This window comes from Nyctereutes procyonoides, unplaced genomic scaffold, assembly GCF_905146905.1.
Source record: "Nyctereutes procyonoides isolate TBG_1078 unplaced genomic scaffold, NYPRO_anot_genome, whole genome shotgun sequence".
Lineage (NCBI taxonomy): Eukaryota > Metazoa > Chordata > Mammalia > Carnivora > Canidae > Nyctereutes > Nyctereutes procyonoides.
In genome coordinates, this window is record NW_026575160.1 from 30,423,193 (window position 1) to 30,444,762 (window position 21,570).

The 21,570-nt window shown below is 44.6% G+C and overlaps 1 protein-coding gene across 1 annotated transcript in view; it reads right to left on the minus strand.

Moving 5' to 3' along the window:
• Positions 1 to 21,570, minus strand: part of CTTNBP2 (cortactin binding protein 2) — a 147,007-nt gene that overhangs the window by 69,314 nt on the left and 56,123 nt on the right. Inside the window, exons 3-5 of the mRNA XM_055314477.1 lie at positions 18,655 to 18,879; positions 2,678 to 3,427; positions 1,522 to 2,398 (exon numbers count right to left, since the gene is read on the minus strand). Coding sequence (XP_055170452.1) covers positions 1,522 to 2,398; positions 2,678 to 3,427; positions 18,655 to 18,879 — 1,852 coding nt within the window. The remainder of the gene's footprint in view (positions 1 to 1,521; positions 2,399 to 2,677; positions 3,428 to 18,654; positions 18,880 to 21,570) is intronic.

The following is a 21,570-nucleotide window of genomic DNA, read 5'->3' on the forward strand; positions in this document are numbered from 1 at the left end:
GAGTAGCATAAGCTCCATATTAAGGATGAGAAAGCTTGCTCAGTCCAAGAAAATCACCAAAATGCACAGCCATAAATTGCGGATCCTAGATTCTAGTGCAGCTCTGACTGCCATCAAAGTCCGTGCCGTCTCCAGTTCCCAATTACGCACCAACACAGGAACAGCAGCCTCTCAGGGAGCATAATTTCATGGAGACTGCTTGTAATTAGGTAAGTAAGGCCTGGAATATTGCTCTCATTCCCTGACAATCAGCAAGAACTGTGCTACCTATGTTTCTCATTCCCATTCCCCACACCCTGAGTTTTAAATATAACACCACTCAAACTTTCCTTTAATTCTTAAAGTTCTCTCTCATTCGGACCAGCGGTCTCTGGTAGCCACTAAGATCCCATGATAAGAGACTTCCGTCAAGTTTCAACAGAACTTCGACATTCTAGCATTATTTTAGAGCCACCTTTACTCAGTGAAGAACTAATCCAGTCATGTCGAGCATTGCTTCCCCTACACTGCGTAACAAAAAGGAGAAAAGTCCAGTTTTTTTGTTTTTTTATCAACTCCCTTGTTTAAGAGTCCCCCATTCGGGGACTTCATAAATCACATCTGCCATGAGGACCTCTTCTAATAGAGCCCACATGCCAGGTTATCCATCTGTGCTCAAGTGTTGGAAGACAACAGCCTGGAACAGAATAAACGGCTTTTGAAACAAACTAAGAACAGAGACTTAAAATACACATGCTCTGTTTTTGAGGTCAAAAAGAATGCCATACCAATATTAAAACTTGGAACATACCAATGACAGAGCAAATAGAATCAACCTGATAATCCCAGGCAGACTGTCGTGTCAATGGCCACTTGAAAAGATTTTTTTAACTTTATTTCAGAAGGGACAGAATTGAACGCAGATTGTCTGGTGATGACCCCCCCCCCCAACACTGAAGGCCTGTGAGATAAATATTTAAAAAGTCTTTCTTGGGATCCCTGAGTGGCGCAGCGGTTTGGCGCCTGCCTTTGGCTCAGGGCGTGATCCTGGAGACCCGGGATCGAATCCCATATCGGGCTCCCGGTGCATGGAGCCTGCTTCTCCCTCTGCCTGTGTCTCTGCCTCTCTCTCTCTCTCTCTGTGTGACTATCATAAATAAATAAATTAAAAAAAAAAAAAGTCTTTCTTCCCATGGAAATGCTTCAGTGTCTCTAAATCAATGGTCTCCATGTGCTCCCAAACTGCTACTTTCAGGTTATTTTAAGAAAGTACTTAGCATAAAGAAACCACAATTCATAAAGCAAGATGAATCACCATACCCCGGAGCCTTTAAAGAAAAATACAAAAAAAAAAAAAAAAAAAAGAAAAGAAAAGAAAAAGGAAAAGAAAAGGAAAAAAAAGAGGGGGAAAGAAATAGGAAAATAAAAAAAAGTGTCAAGCTAAAAAAAAAAAAGTTTCAAGGCAATGTGAAGGAAATGAAGGCAAGTGAAAAGGCAGGCGGCATTTTTAAGGAAGGGTATATAATATTTCAATCCCTTTACCTGATGCTGTTACCAGGAGGCTGTCTGAGGCACCTGCTCTACAGGATGAGGCACTAACAGGGTTTATGGAAGAGCAAAAGGCAATGGTGGTGGGAATGACAGGGGGACGCTCTGAACATGCAGGTTGGTTCGGTCCAGGGGTTTCAGCAGGCCGGGCACCCACCTGAGACGTGGCCAGGGCCGCAACGGCACAGCCTGCCGGTGCCACAGTTAAATCTATGGACGGTTTTGGTGGCAGCTGAGGGGAAGATGACTTAGGGAGCGTCTCCTCACTTATTACCCTGTTCCCTTGTGGCCCACTGGAAGGAGGCGAAGCCAGAGTTTTGTTATCAACTTTGGCCCCTGCGCTGGGGGCCCTGCTATCCAGGAGGACCTTGAGCTGGGGGTGTGGCGGAGAAGGAGTCTGGGAGAGCCCTGGCTTCTTCGGAGGGATGGGAGGAGGGTTTCCTCGGTCGACTCGGGCTACCCCGGGAGTCTTTAGGCTGGTCCGACCGACGGGAGGGCAGGTGCCGAGGCCCACGTCGCCGCCGGGGCCCCCCGCGGGCCTGGGGGGCGGCCCCGCCTGGGGGCCCGTGAATCTCGACAGCGCCTGGGTCACCGTGTTCCGGGCCAGCTGCTTGGCCACGAGGTTGTCACGACTCGTGGGGGACACGTCCCTGGACGGGGGGCTCTGCGTGGTGTTCCCGTTCTGGTCCGCGTCGTTGGCGCTGGCCTGGAATCGGAACCTGGCGGCCTGGACGCGCGGGTTGGGCCCCGGGGGGAAAGCGGCGCTGGTGCCCGGCGGGTGTGAGCCGGGCGCGGGCGGCGGCGGCGGCGGCGGCGGCGGGGGGGGGCCCTGGGGGGCGGCGGCACCTGCGGGGGGCGGGGGCGCAGAGCCCTGGGGGGCGCTGGCACCTGCGGGGGGCGCGGGGCTCTGGGGGGCGCTGGCACCTGCGGGGGGCGCGGGGCCCTGGGGGGCGCTGGCATCTGCGGGGGGCGCGGGGGGCGCAGGGCCCTGGGGGGCGCTGGCACCTGCGGGGGGCGCGGGGGGCGCAGGGCCCTGGGGGGCGGCAGTGCCTGCGGGGGGCGCGGGGCCCTGGGGGCCGATGGCACCTGCAGGGGGCGCGGCGGCGGCGGCGGCGGCGGCGGGGGTCCCGGGGCCCTGGGGGCCGACGGCGCCCGCGGGGGGCGGGGGCCCGTTCTCCTCGGGCCTGCGGGCGGCGGGGGGCGGCGGGGGCGCGGCCGCCAGGTCCCCGGGGGCCGCCTGGCGCTCGGGGGGCGGCCGGCCGGGCGGGGCTCCCGGGCCCGCGGCCCCCCTGGCGCCCCCGGGGCACGGCCGGGCGGGCAGGGGCAGCGGCGGGCGCCGGGCGGGGTCGTCGGGGGCCGCGTCGGTCTGGCAGGCGGCGTGGCAGGGGGCGGGGGCGGGGGCGGGCGGGGGCGAGCGGCGGTCCTTGGCTCGGTCCTTGGCCTGGTCCTTGGCCTGGTCCTTGGCCTGGTCCTTGGCCTTCCGCGGGGGCGCGGGGCCCGGCCTGCGCAGCTGCTCCAGCGCCCGGCGCAGCCGCTCCAGCTCGTCCCGCAGCCCCGCGGCCAGCGCCTCCTCGCGGTGCAGCCGGGCGCGCAGCTGCTCGCGCTCCGTGTCCGAGTCCGACAGCTGCTTCTCCAGGTGCGCCTCCAGGTCGGCGCCCCTCCGCCGCTCGGCGCCCAGCTCCTCCTGCAGGGCCCGGCCGCGCGCCCGCTCCTCCTCCAGCTGGGACACGGCGGCGTCCAGCTTGCGCGCCTCCTCGATGACCTTGCCCGACAGCTGCTTGCACTCCTTGACCAGCATCAGCACCACGTGCTTGTTCTTGCCGCGCTCCTCCTCCAGGCGGGCCGCCAGCTTCTTGTGCTCCTGCTCGAGCGCCTGCAGCTGCAGCTTCTCCATCTCCAGCTGGAAGAGGGCACAGGGCAGCCCGGGTTAGCACGCGCACAACCAACTCTCCCGGCCGGCCGGAGGAGCGCCTCTCGGGCTTTATTCTTATGAACCGTGTGACCACCGGGGGGGGGGGGGGGAGGGGGGAAGGGGGGGGCTAAGGGGCCCCCCTGCGAGGCGGAGGCGGGCAGTCCTGCACCGAGCAAACGGGGCTCAGGGGCTAACGACCTCCGCCTAAGTCAGGGCAGCGGAGGGTCTTTAAACATCTACTAACTGTAGAAAAAGGACCGTAATCTGATACTTCCAATCACAACACAGAGTTCGGAACGTTCTGTTTTGGTGAAAATACAACTCTGCAGGGGAACTGTTCTTACTTACACTTACTTACTTACTTATTTATTTATGTATTTATTTATTTTAAGGTTGAATGTCTTAGGATCATTAACAAATCCTGGAGGCACAATATAAAGAAAAGTACTGAAAACGGAGGACTTGAGTTAAATTCTAAGCTTCTATATTTGCTACTTGTATGACTTTGCTGATTTTTTAGCTTCAAGCTTATGATAGGTTGCCGTGCAAATCCTACAACATCACACATGAACATTCTTTGAAAACCGTAAGAACTAAAGGAATATTTTACTAGGGCTATAATCAATGTCAGGAAACCCAGAGTCCAGCTCCATGTCCTCCAATCCTATCTGTTTGCTCAGCTCCCACTCCACCCGCCTCCCTGGTTCTCGCCTGGCCTTGGGGTCCTCGACTTTCCTGTCTCTCGGCCCAGAATCCCACCACGCACGGTCATTCTGGGCTCCCGGGCTAAGCAGTTTCTGGCCCGCACAGGGACGGCCAGCTGGCGAGGTGAGTGGGAGCCAAACTCCAGCCCTGTCCACTCCCCCATCGTCTGCCCAGGCGCGGGATGGCACCTGCCTGGAGAGGAGGGCACCTTTCCCTTCACGAAGAGACCCTGTCTGCTCGCCACGCCACAGGCCACTAGGATCCACGCTTTCCAAAGGAACACTTTTCTAGTCGATCGGCGTAGGGGAGGAGCTTTTAAAAAAACCTCTGTATTTCCGGGGGGGGGGGCTTCCAATATGCGTAAAAGCACCCAACGCACAGAAGTCTGACGTCCTCATTCCTCCAGGCCTCTGCGCAGCGCCTGTCCGCTTCGCTGCGAGGGCTCCTTCTCAGCGCCCAGCTGAAAACAGTGGTCCCTCCCATCCCTGTCCCTCGCTCTCGCCCTTTGTTTTTAGCGCCTTCCTGCCCCCTCTGGCACGTGACTCCACGAGGGCAGGGACTCTGTCTCCTTTGTGCTGCGCTCCCAAGACCCAGAACAGTATCAGGCACGCGGTGGCGGTCAGCACATCGGTGAGTGCAGGAATGAAATCAATCTAGTTCAGGGAAACCACAAACTTCTGCACACTGATGGCCCTTCCGGGAGCACGGGCCTCACAGCCTCAGAGATGCACGACTGTAACAGGTTTGCACAGGTGTCTCTCTTCTTTCCAGGGGACCGCCTGCTGCCATGAGGGGCTCACAAGGACAAATCCCCGAGCTGGGTGGCAGCAGTCAGGAAGGTTAGGAGGCCTCACCTTCCCAACTACAAAAGCATCCCTTTGGTAATCCATGAAACGGATTTCTGACTCACAAAGGTTAAAGTAGATCTACCTGATAAGGACGCAGAAGGGACTCCCCCCATCCCACGGACCACCACCCCAGATGTTACATGTAAACATGCTCTCGGAGATCCAGTAATTATTTAAGTCAGTTTTTAGTCATCAGTAACAGAGGAAGGAGAGGCTCACATGACCGACCCACTGGTTGTGAGAATGTGCTCCTGTTCCTCACCCTGCTGAGAAAATCCATTACTTTCCCAATCAGTCATGGAACCAAAAGGAGAGAATGGCTCATTAGAGTCAGCGATATTATTCATTGACTTTAGGATGCTTCCTGCCTTGAAAAAGATGAATGGCATTGCATAGGTCCCATTAACAGGTGGCCAGGAATACAGGTAATTCCCCGAGAATAATCAGTGACAACTGTTTATACACATACACTCGACTCTACTATATGTGATTTTTGGGGTGTCTTCATAAATAGATTAGGTAAGATGTGGGGAACAAGGGCGCCGTCATATATTTATGTGCATATTTTATTATGTAGGTGCCTCACAGAAAATTTGACTTTTAATAGTCAGAAACACATTCAACTCTTCTAACTGCATCAAATAGTTTCTGATGAAGGCATGGCATACACAGAGTCAGAACTGTGAAGAAAATTCTAAATTTTGTATTAACCACTGCCCCAATTCTTTTACAACAATGTTGGGAAAAAAGCCAAACTAGGTCAGTTTTCAGCTTTTTTTAAAAAAGAGGAGTTCCATAATTTACCTTGGAAGCTGGAAAAAAGAAAGATGCTTTGTAGAACTTTAAGGGCTACCTTCATTTTACACAACGACTAACTAGAAGCCAAATTAGTGCTCTCTCTGATGTCATCGAGTTAACCAGTGTCAGACTCCTGGAACTCAGATTTCCACTTGTCTCCAGCTTCTCTCACCACATCATAGATCTTGCTCACATTATTTCTTCACTAGGGGTCATAAGTTTTTTGAAAAATTTATTTTGAAGACTTACACCTCACACTTGAGAATCAAATTTAAGAGACACTTCTAACAGGAGATCGGCTCAACAAATCTCACATATTCATACAAAAAATTATACTCCTATAAAAGCACTCATAATTCTTTTGCATCTATGTTCTTGCATCACTCAGACCTTACAAGTCCTATCTCAGATGAACACAAGTCTTCTAAAATCTTACCATAGATAGTGGAGCAGAGAGGAAGTCACACAGTCAATCCACCTACACACACAGGGCTCCAGCCTCAATGGAGTTCCGAGCCCGTCATCAATCGCTCTACCCTGGTTTAGCCTCCTCTACCGTTTACACTTCGGGGAATATTTAGGCTTCTGCCATTCTCCGCAGAACATCACCCGACGACCACTCAACTAACTCTCAGTCTACCGTGATAGTCTTTTACCAAGAAAATTCACTCCCTGTACATCCTCTCTCTCCCTGAAGCGTATTTTTTTTAAATACCCACACCAAGTTCTATTTCCTTCCCTTTACTCTAAGGGAGAAAAATTTCCATCTGTTCAAGGTCAGACTGTTTCGACAATTAACCTGTCACCTGAGACTTGCTCCATCAGTTATTATACGGCTCTTTATAAATAATAAACATCCCCCTCTGTACCAGCTGCTTCCAACTGGTTTATAAACATATTCCATACTTAAAAATATTTTTTATATTAAAAAAAAATCCATGGCCATTCTGGCCCAGGGACAAAGTTTTTGTGCTTGCAAGAGGTAAGAGATGTAGTACCAAGGTCTGATCCCAAACTTCTTAGCTGTGTGACCTTGGTAAATTCTCTCTAAAGATCGGTTCTATTTGGTTCCCTTATCTGCACCATAGAGCAATACTTATTACTTTATAAGATCAAATGAGGCAATGCATGTAATAAAGCATGTATCATTGTGCCTGGCATTGAAAAATGTTATGTTTTCAATTCATAATATAATAATTATTTGTGCTATTTAAAAGTATTAATATAAAATGAAAAAAACTAACTAGATAGGCTTAATAGATTTGAGAGAGTAGAATAAAAAAGGACAACGAATTTGAAAATAGAACAAAAGAAAGTATCCTATTTAAGGAATATAAAAAAAATGATTGAAAAAGTGAACAGCACCTCAGGGACCTGTAATATAAAGTGTTACAGGGACGATACAAAGTGTTTTAAATTCTACATAACTGGGGTCCAAAATGGAGAGAGAATGGGGAAGAAAAATGAAGAAAAAATGGCCAAAAAATTCACAAATTTGGTAAAAAAAAAACAAATCTAGAAAGCTCAGTAGTCCTAAAGTCACATATATGTATTATATATATTATATATATATATATATATAAAATCATACCTAAGCACATCATAGTATAAATACTGATAACAGGGATAAGAAATGATCTTGAAAGCAGCCAAAGAAAAAAAGACACATTATAAACACAGAAACTATAATATAAATGATAATAATATAAATTATTATCTCTATTTGGAACAGAATACTCCAAGACTCGAGAAGCTACAGTCTTTCCAGATGCACTTGCTGAGCTATTAAAACCACCAACAATTTACAGAAGACTAAAGTCTTACAGATTATGTTCTCTGACAACAGAATTAAATTGTAAATAAATCACAGTAAGATATTAGGAACAGGCCAAAATTCAAAAACAAAACAACATATTTCTAATGAGAAATCACAAAGGAAATTAGAATATATTTTGTGCTGAATGAAAATAAAAACACAACATCAAAATCTGTGGGATGCAGTGAAGGAAGAGAATTTAAAGCATCTAAAGCAGAGAATAGAGAGAAATTTCTATCTCTAATTGTATATATTAGAGGAGTTGTCTCAAATCAATCATCTAAGTTTCACCTTAGGAAGCTCAAAAAAGGCAAATTAAATATAAAGTAAAAGGAAATAATAACATAGGTAATAAATCAATGAAATAGGAGACAAATACTAGAGAAATTAACAAAGCCAAACATTTTTCATCTAAAAAATATTATTAAGCAGTTAGCAAAAGAAGACTGAGCAACATAGAAAACACAAATCGTAAAAATTAGGCTTTTATGAGGGAATATAACTACAGAAGGAATATTAAAGAATAAGGATTAACTTTGTGTCAATAAATTCAACAAATCAAATTCCTCTTTAAACACACAACTTTTAAGATTGCCATAAATTGGAATGGCTTCCTATCTTTTAAGGAAATTGAATCTACAAATAAAAACTTTCCCCCAAAGAAAATTTCTAGCTCATATGGCTTTACTAATGACATCCACCACACATTTAAGAAAGAAATCGTGCCAAACTTATACATACCCTTCCAGAAAATAGTGAAGGAAATGTTCCAACTCACTTTACGATCCCAGAATTGCATTCAAATCAAAACCAGTCAAGTATTTTTTTTTAATTTACAGAAAAATGATCACTCATGAATATAGACACGAACTCCCTAGAAAAAATATAGGCAAACTAAATCCAGCAACACACAAAAAGATTAATAAAAGGTGACCCTCTGAAGTTTACTTCAGGAATGCAAGTTGTTTCGGTATTTGAAAGTAAGTGTAATTCATCATCTTAAAAGACTAGAGAGAAAAACCATGACCACATCAATAGATGCAGATAAACCATTTCACAAAACGCAAAACCTACTCATGATAAAAACCTCTCAATATAGAATAAAACCTCAGTGACATTACGAGCATCTATAAAGAAGCACAGCTAACAGCATACTTAATGGTGAAACACTCTTTCCTCCCTGGGAAAAGGAGAAGGCCCTGAAGTCCTTCTGTCACTACTTCTGTTCAACAATAGGTTCTAGTCAGTGCAATGATGGGGGGCTGTGGGGAAAACAAGGCAGGCAGGCAGATAGGCGATTAGAAAGAAGTGGTAAAACGGGCTCTATTCATAGATGATATGCTTATTTGCCTACAAAATTATACACAATATACAAAACAACTGCTAAAACTAAAATCAAGTTTAGCAAGATCACTGGATACTATGTCACTATGTCAACCTACAAACATAACTTCAATACCTGTATACGAGCAATAAATATCTGGAGAAAAGTTTTCAAGCTGTGTGATTTACAATAGCAACAAAAACATGAAATACTTATGAATAAACCCAGGAGAAGGCATTTAAGACCACTACACTGAAGACAACAAAACTTGTCAAAAGAATTTATAAAAAACTAAAAAAAAGGGGGAGGGGCAAGACGGCGGAAGAGCAGGGTCCCCAAGTCACCTGTCCCCACCAAATTACCTAGATAACCTTCAAACCATCCTGAAAATCTACGAATTCGGCCTGAGATGTAAAGAGAGACCAGCTGGAATGCTACAGTGAGCAGAGTTCGCGCTTCTATCAAGGTAGGAAGACGGGGAAAAAGAAATAAAGACACAAAAGGCCTCCGAGGGGGAGGGGCCCCGCGAGGAGCCGGGCTGAGGCCGGGGCGAGTGTCCCCAGGACAGGAGAGCCCCGTCCCGGAGGAGCAGGAGCTGCACCAACCTTCCCGGGCGGGCGGAAAGGGGCTCGCAGGGAGTTGGAGCAGGACCCAGGAGGGCGGGGATGCCCTCGGGCTCCCGGGGACACTAACAGACACCTGCGCCCCGGGAGAGTGCGCCGAGCTCCCTAAGGGCTGCAGCGCGCACGGCGGGACCGACCGGAGCAGCTCGGAGGGGCTCGGGCGGCGGCTCCGCGGAGGGGGCTGCGGGGCGGGAGCGCGAATCCACCAGCGCAGGCCCCGGAGCACAGGGCGCCGGGACACAGCCCAGGATCCGGCCTCCCCCGGGACAGGCAGAGGCCGGGAGGGCCCAGGACAGCGAGGACGCTCCTGCCCCGAGCTGAGCAGATCAGCGGCCCCGCCACGGAGCCTCCAGGCCCTGCGGACGGAGAACCGAGAGCCCCGAGCCCCGTAGTTCCTGCGGAGGCTGAATCCAGGCTTCCAGAGTTGCCATAGCAACTGCTGCTGTTCCTCCTGGGGCCTGACGGGGTAAACAACCCCCGCTGAGCCCTGCAGCAGGCAGGGGCAGAGCAGCTCCCCCAAGTGCTAACACCTGAAAATCAGCACAGCAGGCCCCTCCCCCAGAAGACCAGCTGGACGGACCAGTGATACTCCCCCGTGTTCCAATACAACTTGTTTTTGGCCACTCTGCACTGAGCAAAATGACTAGAAGGAAAACCTCACCTCAAAAGAAAGAATCAGAAACAGCCCTCTCTCCCACAGAGTTACAAAATCTGGATTACACTTCAATGTCAGAAAGCCAATTCAGAAGCACCATTATACAGCTACTGGTGGCTCTAGAAAAAAGCATTAAGGCCTCACGAGACTTCATGACTGCAGAATTTAGATCCAATCAGGCAGAAATTAAAAATCAACTGAATGAGATGCAATCCAAACTAGAAGTCCTAACGACGAGGGTTAACGAGGTGGAAGAACGAGTGAGTGACATAGAAGACAAGTTGATGGCAAAGAGGGAAACTGAGGAAAAAAGAGACAATCAATTAAGGGACCATGAAGACAGATTAAGGCAAATAAATGACAGTCTGAGGAAGAAAAACCTACGTTTAATTGGGGTTCCTGAGGGCGCCGAAAGGGACAGAGGGCCAGAATATGTATTTGAACAAATCCTAGCTGAAAACTTTCCCAATCTGGGAAGGGAAACAGGCATTCAGATCCAGGAAATAGAGAGATCCCCCCCTAAAATCAATAAAAACCGTTCAACACCTCGACATTTAATAGTGAAGCTTGCAAATTCCAAAGATAAAGAGAAGATCCTTAAAGCAGCAAGAGACAAGAAGTCCCTGACTTTCATGGGGAGGAATATTAGGGTAACAGCAGACCTCTCCACAGAGACGTGGCAGGCCAGAAAGGGCTGGCAGGATATATTCAGGGTCCTAAATGAGAAGAACATGCAACCAAGAATACTCTATCCAGCAAGGCTCTCATTCAAAATGGAAGGAGAGATAAAGAGCTTCCAAGACAGGCAGGAACTGAAAGAATATGTGACCTCCAAACCAGCTCTGCAAGAAATTTTAAGGGGGACTCTTAAAACTCCCCTTTAAGAAGAAGTTCAGTGGAACAATCCACAAAAACAAGGACTAAATAGATATCACGATGACACTAAACTCATATCTGTCAATAGTAACTCTGAACGTGAATGGGCTTAATGACCCCATCAAAAGGCGCAGGGTTTCAGACTGGATAAAAAGCAGGACCCATCTATTTGCTGTCTACAAGAGACTCATTTTAGACAGAAGGACACCTACAACCTGAAAATAAAAGGTTGGAGAACCATTTACCATTCAAATGGTTCTCAAAATATACCCTAAAAACTATAGAACACTTCTGAAAGAAATTGAGGAAGACACAAAGAGATGGAAAAATATTCCATGCTCATGGATTGGCAGAATTAATATTGTGAAAATGTCAATGTTACCCAGGGCAATTTACACGTACAATGCAATCCCTATCAAAATACCATGGACTTTCTTCAGAGACTTAGAACAAATTATTGTAAGATTTGTGTGGAATCAGAAAAGACCCCAAACAGCCAGGGGAATTTTAAAAAAGAAAACCATATCTGGGGGCATCACAATGCCAGATTTCAGGTTGTACTACAAAGCTGTGTTCATCAAGACAGTGTGGTACTGGCACAAAAACAGACATATAGATCAATGGAACAGAACAGAGAACCCAGAAGTGGACCCTGAACTTTATGCTCAACTAATATACGATAAAGGAGGAAAGACGATCCACTGGAAGAAAGACAGTCTCTTCAATAAATGGTGCTGGGAAAATTGGACATCCACATGCAGAAGAATGAAACTGGACCACTCTCTTGCACCATACACAAAGATAAACTCAAAATAGATGAAAGATCTAAATGTGAGACAAGATTCCATCAAAATCCCAGAGGAGAACTCAGGCAACACCCTTTTTGAACTTGGCCACAGTAACCGGAGAAGGACAAACAGTGTATGTTCTCATTCATTTGGGGAATATGAATAATAGTGAAAGGGAATATAAGGGAAGGGAGAAGAAATGTGTGAGAAATATCAGAAAGGGAGACAGAACATAAAGACTTCTAACTCTGGGAAATGAACTAGGGGTGGTGGAGGGGGAGGAGGGCGGGGGGTGGGGGTGAATGGGTGACGGGCACTGAGGAGTACACTTGACGGGATGAGCACTGGGTGTTATTCTGTATGTTGGTAAATTGAACACCAATAAAAATTAATTTATAAAAAAAAAAAAACTAAAAAAAAAAAAAAGGACAAATATGCTATGATAACAAGTTGGAAGACTCAATCTCATTCATGTCCATTCTTAAGAAATTAGTCTATGGAGTCAATAAAATTTCAATCCCTGCAAACTTTTGGCAAAACCAACAAGCTGATTTCAGATTTGGGTTTTGCTTAGTCTTTTTTTTTTTTTAAGATTTTATTTATTTATTCATGAGACACACAGAGAGGCAGAGGGAGAAGCAGGCTCCCTGTGGGGATCCTGATGTGAGACTAGATCCCAGGACCCCGGGGTCACACCCTGGGCTGAAGGAAGATGCTCAATCGCTGAGCCACCCAGGCGTCCCTCAAATTTGTTTGAAAATAGGCAAAACGATTTTGATGAAGAAAAAGTTGATCTTTCTCTACCTGATTTATTTCACTTAGAATAATACCCTCTAGATCCTTCCATATATATACCATGTGATTTCACTTACATGGGTATCTAAAAACAAAAACAAAAAAACAAATGAACAAACAAACAAAAAAGAAACAAATGCTTAAATACAAAGAAAAAACTGATGGTTGCCCGAGGTGGGGATGGTGAAGGGACGAGTGAAATGGGTGAAGGGGATTAAGGGGTACAAACTTCCAGTCAAACACGTCACAGAAATGAAACGTACAGCAGAGGGAACGCAGTCAATAAAACTGTCATAATACTGCATGGTGACAGATGCTACTTACACTTATCGTGGTGAACGCTGCATAATGGACAGAACTGTCTCATCACTACATTGTCCATCTGAAACTAACATTGTAGTCAACTATACTTCAATATTAAAAATTTCAAAAAAAGAAACAAAATTGAGAGACTGTTCCTGCATCTAAAGCTTAATATTTAACTACAGTCATCATTTACCTGAATTTCTAGTATAAAGCTAAGATCAATTCATGATGAAAAATTTAGAAGATGGTTCAGTGGTTGCTTGGATTGGGGAAGGAATTTATGAGTTAAGTATCCCAGGAAACTTTCTCTGGTGATGTAAATATGTTCTATCTTATAAGGGGTACAGATTCCACCAGTGTATGCATTTTTGAAACTCATTAATTTGTATACTCCTCTAAATTCCACTTTGCGTGAATGTTTCCTTAGAGATCTGTAAACAACGGTGAATTCCAGGCTTGTGTATTTGCTCTTTAGTGGGCTACGGATTAGCCCACTAATTCTGAAACGACTCCGTGTTCACAGCTTGCATAAATGAGAAAATGAATTGAAGTATAATGGAAGCCAGGTTTCTCACTCTTGGAGAAGTTAGTTTGAAATAGAGAAAGGACAAGAACATACTCTGTGGCTTTGGTTTAGAATCAGGGGCGTCAATATCAGTGTGAATTCATGGTTTGATAATAAAGAGACATATAAATATAAATATGTGGGTTTATAAAAATAGATAGGATTATGATAAGGATACCTAATTTCCTAACTCTAGGCTTGTTTCTAAATACTACTTTCCATTAAAAAGGAAACTAGTGGTCCTGGGACTAATAGCTAATTCCAGAAAAATGGGATAGGAAAAATATGAGCCTGGAATATCTTGCTGCAAGAAAATAAGGAAGTACTCAAAGAATGATGAAAACGCATCAAAAGGAGCCAGCTTAAAGGAGCTCTCAGGGGCTCAATCTGGGGTGGTTCTGAGCAGCGATCCAGGGGCCGTGGACCCTAATGAGGCGGGTAGAGATAACCCCCAACTCAAATACATATTATTATAATTATACAGGAGTCCTCACCTCCTATATACATAGGTTATGGAGTCCCAGTTGACTTTGTTATATTACTGTCCAATTTGTATCTACTTATAACCATTTTCAAGTAGTGGCCCAATTCCCTGAAGGGGAATTTTTGCATGAGCAGTATCGCCAAACCCTTTTGCAAAAAAAGCAGTGGATTGTGTGGAAGAGCTTAGAAGAACTAAGACAGCTTCATTGGTGGTGAGAAAGTGGGCGGTTGCTCCAAGAATAGCACCCAGACTGGAAGCCATGAATGAAGAAACACCAAACAACTGTTTTTTACAGAATGAAAGGGAAAACTATGTAGGTGGGAGCAGAGCAGCAATGTAAAGGCAATTAGTTCTAATTCAAAGCGGAAAAGAGAGGAAAGCAATTACGGTCAATCGTAAAGCGAGAAAGCAGAGCGCACGCGTCCGAACCACAAAGTACTCCTATGGCATTAAACTACATCCCACATTGCTCCCCCAAATCATTCAGTACTCATTGCATCCTTGTTCCCTCCTCCACCTGGTCACCCCCACCCATCTGCCCAATCTTAGTCAACAAATATATAACAATAAGATACCTGGAAAGATTTTTTTTCTTTACAGGGGTTATAGCTATCATCCAGGTTCTGCAGTTCTCCTCTAATTCTTCCTCTTGATCTAGAGTTTCAAGAGAGGGAGGGCAAGACATGGATCCAGCCAACTACCCTCTCTTCGAAATCTCTGCTCAGAGCCACAGACCTTAGTCTCCAGCTCCCCCTTTACTAATCACTCCGCAACGCTCCTGGGAAGTCATAGTGAATTACTGTTTATAAAAAATATTCATGAATGAGCTAAAAAAAAAAAACCAAACTATTCTCATACAAGGTATCCTAAATATTCTTTCTAAAAAATATTATTTTAGATGATTCTCTATCATTTTATTCTTGAAAGTCTAAAAAGCAACTTAAAGTTAAATTGTATTTCTATGTTACGAGGCAACCGCTATAATGAAGTAGAGAGTATTGAATAACAAATGGCAGAACCAAGTACAATTATTCATCACAGGAAGAAAAAGGCATATGAAATAAATTAAAAACAATTCGATTGTTCTTTTCTGGCTCATTTGTCATTTCTGTGGTTGTCTAGCACCTGTAACTCCTTCCTATGTTTAGAAGAATTCTCTACCTTATGATTCTCCCCTGTTAGAAGCTAAACATGCCCAATAGCTGCTTTCCTGGACTTCCCTGTAGCCAGGGAGAGGGTGTGGGGCCTAAGCTTGGACAACCAAACGCATCTGCTCTTAGGCTTCAACTTGGAAGTGAGTGATGCAAAGAGCAGGGCTGGGGGAGGCCCCACTCAAGACCTAGAGCATGATGTAGTCATGCTGTCTGGTGTCAGCAAGCTACAGTCCTCACCTCTCATCAGCAGAAGCCTTACCCACTGCAGACTCGCTTGACACTGGTCACCTGTCAGTGATGCTAGCTCATTAAGACCTGGTCCCCTAGCTTTCCCAGCCATGCTCTACCATTAAACCAACCAAAATGCTTTCCTGTTTAACCCCATGAATACCAGCTTCACTAGCTCACAACTAAAAATCCTACCTGGCACAGCTAGTGCCTTTCAGCGTACCTCATTATACTAAGCTGCCACCTAGAAGCCATAGCTACTACACAGAGGGACTGTTAAGTTTTTTTCACTGGTTAAAAAAAAAAAATCCTCCCTTTTGAATTTCCTAGTTATTATTTTGGCTTCTGACTTTGAAAGGCTCTGTTCAAATTAAAAGGTCTTTCCTATTCCAGGGCTAGAAATTGTACTTTATAAGTATGAATAAATGATTGAAAATAAATTAGCATGGAAATTCCATTAGCATATGATGCACATGATAAATAATAAAAACCCAAATATCATTTCACCCTAGGTTACTGGCTCTAAACAGAAAGTAGATTACTGGAGGCAAAGTTCCCCACGATGATTACTCATTAGCTTATTCAAAGTGGCTTTACAGGCTTTAGTGCATTTGCCAAATTGACTCTTGCCCAAATTTTCCTGGCACACAAATTACCAAACAGTTAACCCTCCTATTAGTAGTCTCAGCAGGAATCAATGCATGAATGAGCATGGAGCCTCTTCTCCAGCCTTGAAAGGCCAACCAGAGCAGTGTTCAGGCCAAATGTCTTAGAATTACCAAAGAGCTATGGCCAGTGTCAGATAATAAATACTTGAATTGTAGATAATGGGACCTTTGCTTTCCCCAACTTCTGCTCTGGCAGTAATTTAAAGAACTGGACTCATTTAAAATAATGGATTTCTTTTGTCTTGCCGCTTTTAGATTCCTATAGCTTCAATTTATTCTATATGCAAGAGAAGTGAAGATGTTTGGATAAAAATATTTACTTTCAAGATGAACAGCGTGACAGGTAGTTTTGGTGCTAAAAAGATGACCTTGGTGTTTCTGCTCTTATCAGCTGATGTGATGTTTTCTTTATAAGTAAAGAGTCAGGATAAGAGTACAAAGTGTAACTTCTCACATGCTATGATCTACCAGGAGAGAATATTCTTTATGGATAAAGAGCAGCATTGCCTATCAGAGCAACCTTTCACTGAGACTACGCAGGCCAATGAATTTGACCATAAAGGACTCCTGTCTCCCCGTTATACATGGGAGACAGATCACTGGCTCATTTCGTATGAGCCTCTCAGGACCCATAGGACAGAAACAATTTCCTTTCACTCCCAGCCAGGTTGGAAATGACCCAGTCATTCAGAAACAAACAGGATGTAAGTTGATTAAAAAAAAAAAAATCAGCCAGATAATAAAATCTTTGATTCGACTTGAAATGAGTCCCTTCCTTTTTCTCCGACAAGAGAAATGGTAGGTATGAATGCAAAACTGAAGTAAAATTTAGGAAAAGCATGCATTTTCATACATTGAACGCAAATTACAATGAAAACAAAATATTTTCTTGATTTTTGATCACGCAGCATAAAACCCAGAAGGCACACTTTATTATGAAATAGCTCATTTGACACGTTAAGAATATAAGTGAAACGTGCCTCATCCAAGAAACACAAACGAGCTCCAGTGACATCAGCTGAAATATACTGGCTCTCGCTCGTGCGGTTCCTGGGGATTTCTGAAAATCTCCAGTAACCTCAGTGGTCGTCTGCAGGGCTTCGCAAAGGGTCTGCAAAAGTCCAGAGTAAAACTGTTTGGTTTTGCCGCACATCCGGGGAAGGCCTTCTATCCCTCTGTACTAATTACCCAGTGCTTTAGCTTTCTACCTCCTGACATACTGAAGATGAGGTTTGCTTTCCGTCCACACCTATCCCGGAGCACGGGCACACATATGTCAATGCAAGGATATGAAATGACAGCATCATAAATATTTACAGTATGCTGCACTCAGGTTAATCATCCACCAGGTGTTACGTGTGAACTATAACTAGTTCTCTGAAAAGGAAAAATAGAGGAAACATTTAAACCTATGCTTTAATGATGGATGGAAGAACAGATCACTTTAAATTCTCATCACTCTGGACGATATTAGCCTCTCTGACTTCCTTACCCTCTTCTAATAAACGCAATCAGTAGTCTTGGCAGCCTATCAGAAGGACAACATTTAAACCTCCATTTCCTTACGGCTGATGGCAGTAAGTCAGTAAGTTTTTTTATCACTTAGGACTCTTTGAAGCGTGTACTCAAGTACAGTAAATACGTGTGTGAGTGTGTGTTGGTGGGGGAGGTGAGAAGGGGCGAGGAGGTTAGTTTAAATGAAACACATGTGAGCAGGAGCCTGGAGGTCTGCAGCAGACACCGCCACCAGCCCCCAGAGGCGAGTCTGAGACTAACCAGGACTTCAAATGACACGTTGTGAGACTGCATATACCACACAAATTTCATTCTATTCTCCTCATGCTAATTTCATTTTCCAAAGACATCACTGAAAAAAAAAAAGTAATTTCTAGTTGCAAAGAAATAGTTGAGACAGAAGCTGGATAAAGAAGTTGGGGGTGCCACTGTCTGATCAGAATCTTGGTTCTAGGGGAGTCCTGGGTGGCTCAGCGGTTAAGCGTCTGCCTTCAGCTCAGGGCATGATCCCAGGGTCCCGGGATCGAGTCTTGCATGGGGCTCCCTGCATGGAGCCTGCTTCTCTCTCTGCCTATGACTCTGCCTCTCTCTCTCTCTCTCTCTTTCTCTCTCTCTCTCTCTTTCTCACTCTCTCAGTGTCTCTCATGAATGAATAAATAAAATCTTTAAAAAAAAAAAAGCCAAAAAAAACTACTAAAAAAAAAAGAAAAAGAATCTTGGTTCAAATAACGATCCCCCACCCAGCCGCTGAGCACGTCTTATGGCACTAGAAAAAGGAAATCAAAAAATAAAAAAAAAAAAAACACCTGCATATTTTAAAGACAGCACCAAAGTAACCTTTATAAGAAACATAATTTCTTTGTAATATTTATTTTATAGCTCAGTGTTATTCCTGAATTATATTTGAAAGAGGCCACCAGAATCTCTCCACATTTTGCATTTTGAGGCATTTATCCTCACCCTTATTGAAAATGACCAGATTAAAGAACAGGCAACATGCCTGGAGATGGTTTCTTCATTCGACGCGGTGCTGGAGGAAAAAAATGACTGTGTGAGAGACTCAATACCTTCTTTTGTCGGCTTTCAGCAGCAGCCAGCTGCGTGGACATCCTCTCCTGCATCTTTCTGCAGTGGGCCATGACCGCTTCAAGGATGGAGAGGGGGTTGGTACAAACTGGCTTCTTCTCTTTCTCGCCGGCACCTGCCTCATAGTCTCTCTGCAGTGCCAAGAATGGGTCATTCAGATTAAATCTCCCATACCGTTCCTGGATAAATACCTCCTTCCTGCGAGCCTAGAACGAAATCAGAGGAATGTATTGAAGAAAGAAAGAAAAATATACAGAAAGATATTTATAAGAAGGTTTCATGATTACTTTTCCAAATGGTATTCACAACTGTTTTGAGTAACGGCTTACGTAGGATTTCGGGCAGTTGAGCGAGAAGTGAGGGAATGTGACCCCAATCCCTGACCAGCCTGGCATGCCACTCACTCAGTGGACATTCGAATTTCCTTCCTTTAAGAATGTCTTTTAAGTTACGAATGATGCAAATACAGTTCTTTTTTTCCCCACGACGCACATTTCTTCAAGGATCTGTGTTTTAGGTACAGTCTTTTTTCATTTAAGGTCAAGTCAGAAGTACCAACAATTAAAATAACTTTTAGCAAAAGTTCAAAAGTGAAATTATATCCTGATAGAACTTCTATTTCACCTAATACTTATCAAGCTAAGTCACCAAATATAAATCTACAAGTTTTGTATAGTCAGAATTAATAAGGATCTTTGCTAAAGAAGAAAATACTTCATGGGATTTTTATGTCAAAGAGTCACCAACATTCATATTTTGTGAAGTCTGACAAAGCAACAACAACAACAACAAAAACCTCTAGAAGATTTAAGATGCAAATATCTCCTCATTGTTGAAGGGCATTACAATGGAGTTCCCAGAGTCCCAGAAAAGAATGTAACCTCATTTCACTCTCAGTGTCAGTCCTTCAGCGTCAAAGTTAATTTCACATCCACATGGCACTAAATGCAATTTTCTATAATTAGCCTACAACAGTCTTTGCATAAGATGGAAAATACTAGAAACATACTGAAACGAGCAACATTTTCCAAACTCAGGTCATGTGGAATAGCCACCAGAAAAAAAATTATCCTGTGTCACTGCCAGCGGAAAAACTAAATGACTTTACAATAAATCAAGCTAATTGTCCAAAATGTTAAATGTGTTTTCTAAAGAAATATTACATAAACTTCCTCACTTTAAAAGTAGCTGCATTAAACAACTAGATTTTTCCATTTTTAGACCACTGTGGGCAAGCCAACAACTAGATAAACACAAGGGCAAATGACAAATGGGAAAATCTAACATTTCTTTTCCTATTACCAAACTAGATTAAGAAATATAGTTTGCAGAAAGCCCAGTTCCACCGTTAAATTTCAGCTAGCTTTCAGAGGATTGTTTTAAACTTACAAGTCAACCCGACTTAGGAGTCAAAAAGCATTTGCTATTTCTCGATTCTTCAAGTTCAATGAAGTGATCAATACATGAAGTGTCACTTCCAAGATGCGATTTCAAAAGCGATTTCACTTTGCCTTCCTTCCTTCACTTTTCTTTTACTTTTTATTCAATGTACTAGTTCGTCCCCTACCCTGGATAAAAACTTGAGATACTCCTATGGTTTTTCTCTTACTTTTTCTTTTTCCTCTTACTTTTCTCCAATACAAGTCCTACAGTCATTGTAGGGCATAAACCCATTTCGATTTTATTAAAACATCCAACTTGAGTGGTAGGACAACTTCCTTTCCGCAGCAAGGATTGGCTGCAGGGTAACGTGTACCACCTGGGAAAAGAGGATCTATGAAAACCTTTCTCCCTTTAGGCAAGTGTCTAAGGGGGGACACTAGTCTCCCTTTCTAGGTGGTGTTAGTTCTCTCTAGGTGAGAAGGGCCTGGAGGTCGATGATGAAGATGGAGGTGAGAAGAGCAGATGACTCTATCCGACTGGTTCAGTTTGAACGCTATCCTTACCAACTTAGTGCAGTAAATATTTAAAGCCTACTGCTTCCCTATGAAGTGCCTGGTGACTTTAGAGGGCCACCACCCCGTCGTCCCACTGCTGGGGTCTCTTCATCTATAGTTTCCCTTAATGTAGCTCATAAATTTAGGACAGACTACATAATCTGTAAGGCCCAGTAAAAAATGAAAACATAGGGCTCTTAACTCAAAAATTAAGAATTCCAAGATGGTGCCATCATACCACTTAACCAAGCAAGGGACCTTCCTAAGTGCATGGCCCTTTGCATCTGCCCAGGTTGCACACCCATGAAGCTAGCATTGCATACATTCCTTATGCAGCGTCTAGAATCTAGTTTTTGTCAAGTGCTCCATTGAACAGGACCTGAATCAATCTCATTCCCACTCTTTGGTGTTCATGGCCCAACCTAGTCTATGGGAAACGCTCATGAGACTTCATCTAAACAAAATCTGGGAGTACAAGATGACGGGGCACCCAGTTTATAACCTCTATTACAGGAAGAGTCCAGTCACTGTGGGCCTGGTGGGGCTGTCTTCTCCTTAACATCTGCTTTGAGCGACTTTCAAGGAGGGGCACTTTTCTCAGCTGACATCGTGCCAACTCACCAAAGAACACACAATGAGTATGTCTTGTATTCTTGCTGCACAGATAAATGTAGCCTCTAACACACCTAGGGAGACATAATGTGTAACCCAGAGCCCCCTAAGGCAAGAGCTCAGGCCATTCTCCCCCGTTAGAGGACGTCAAATTTCCTCACAAAGGGACAATCTCACCAGGAACCTGCAGAGGAAGTCAGACCCGTGTCAGATGCCTCCTCCTTGCAGAACTAATTCCTGAGAAAATGATGACCAAGCATTAGTTGACCCACTACCTGAGGCAGAACTAGGGGATCCCGGGAAGGACTGGATTAACTCACCAATCTAAAACAAGGCAAGAGCATTTTC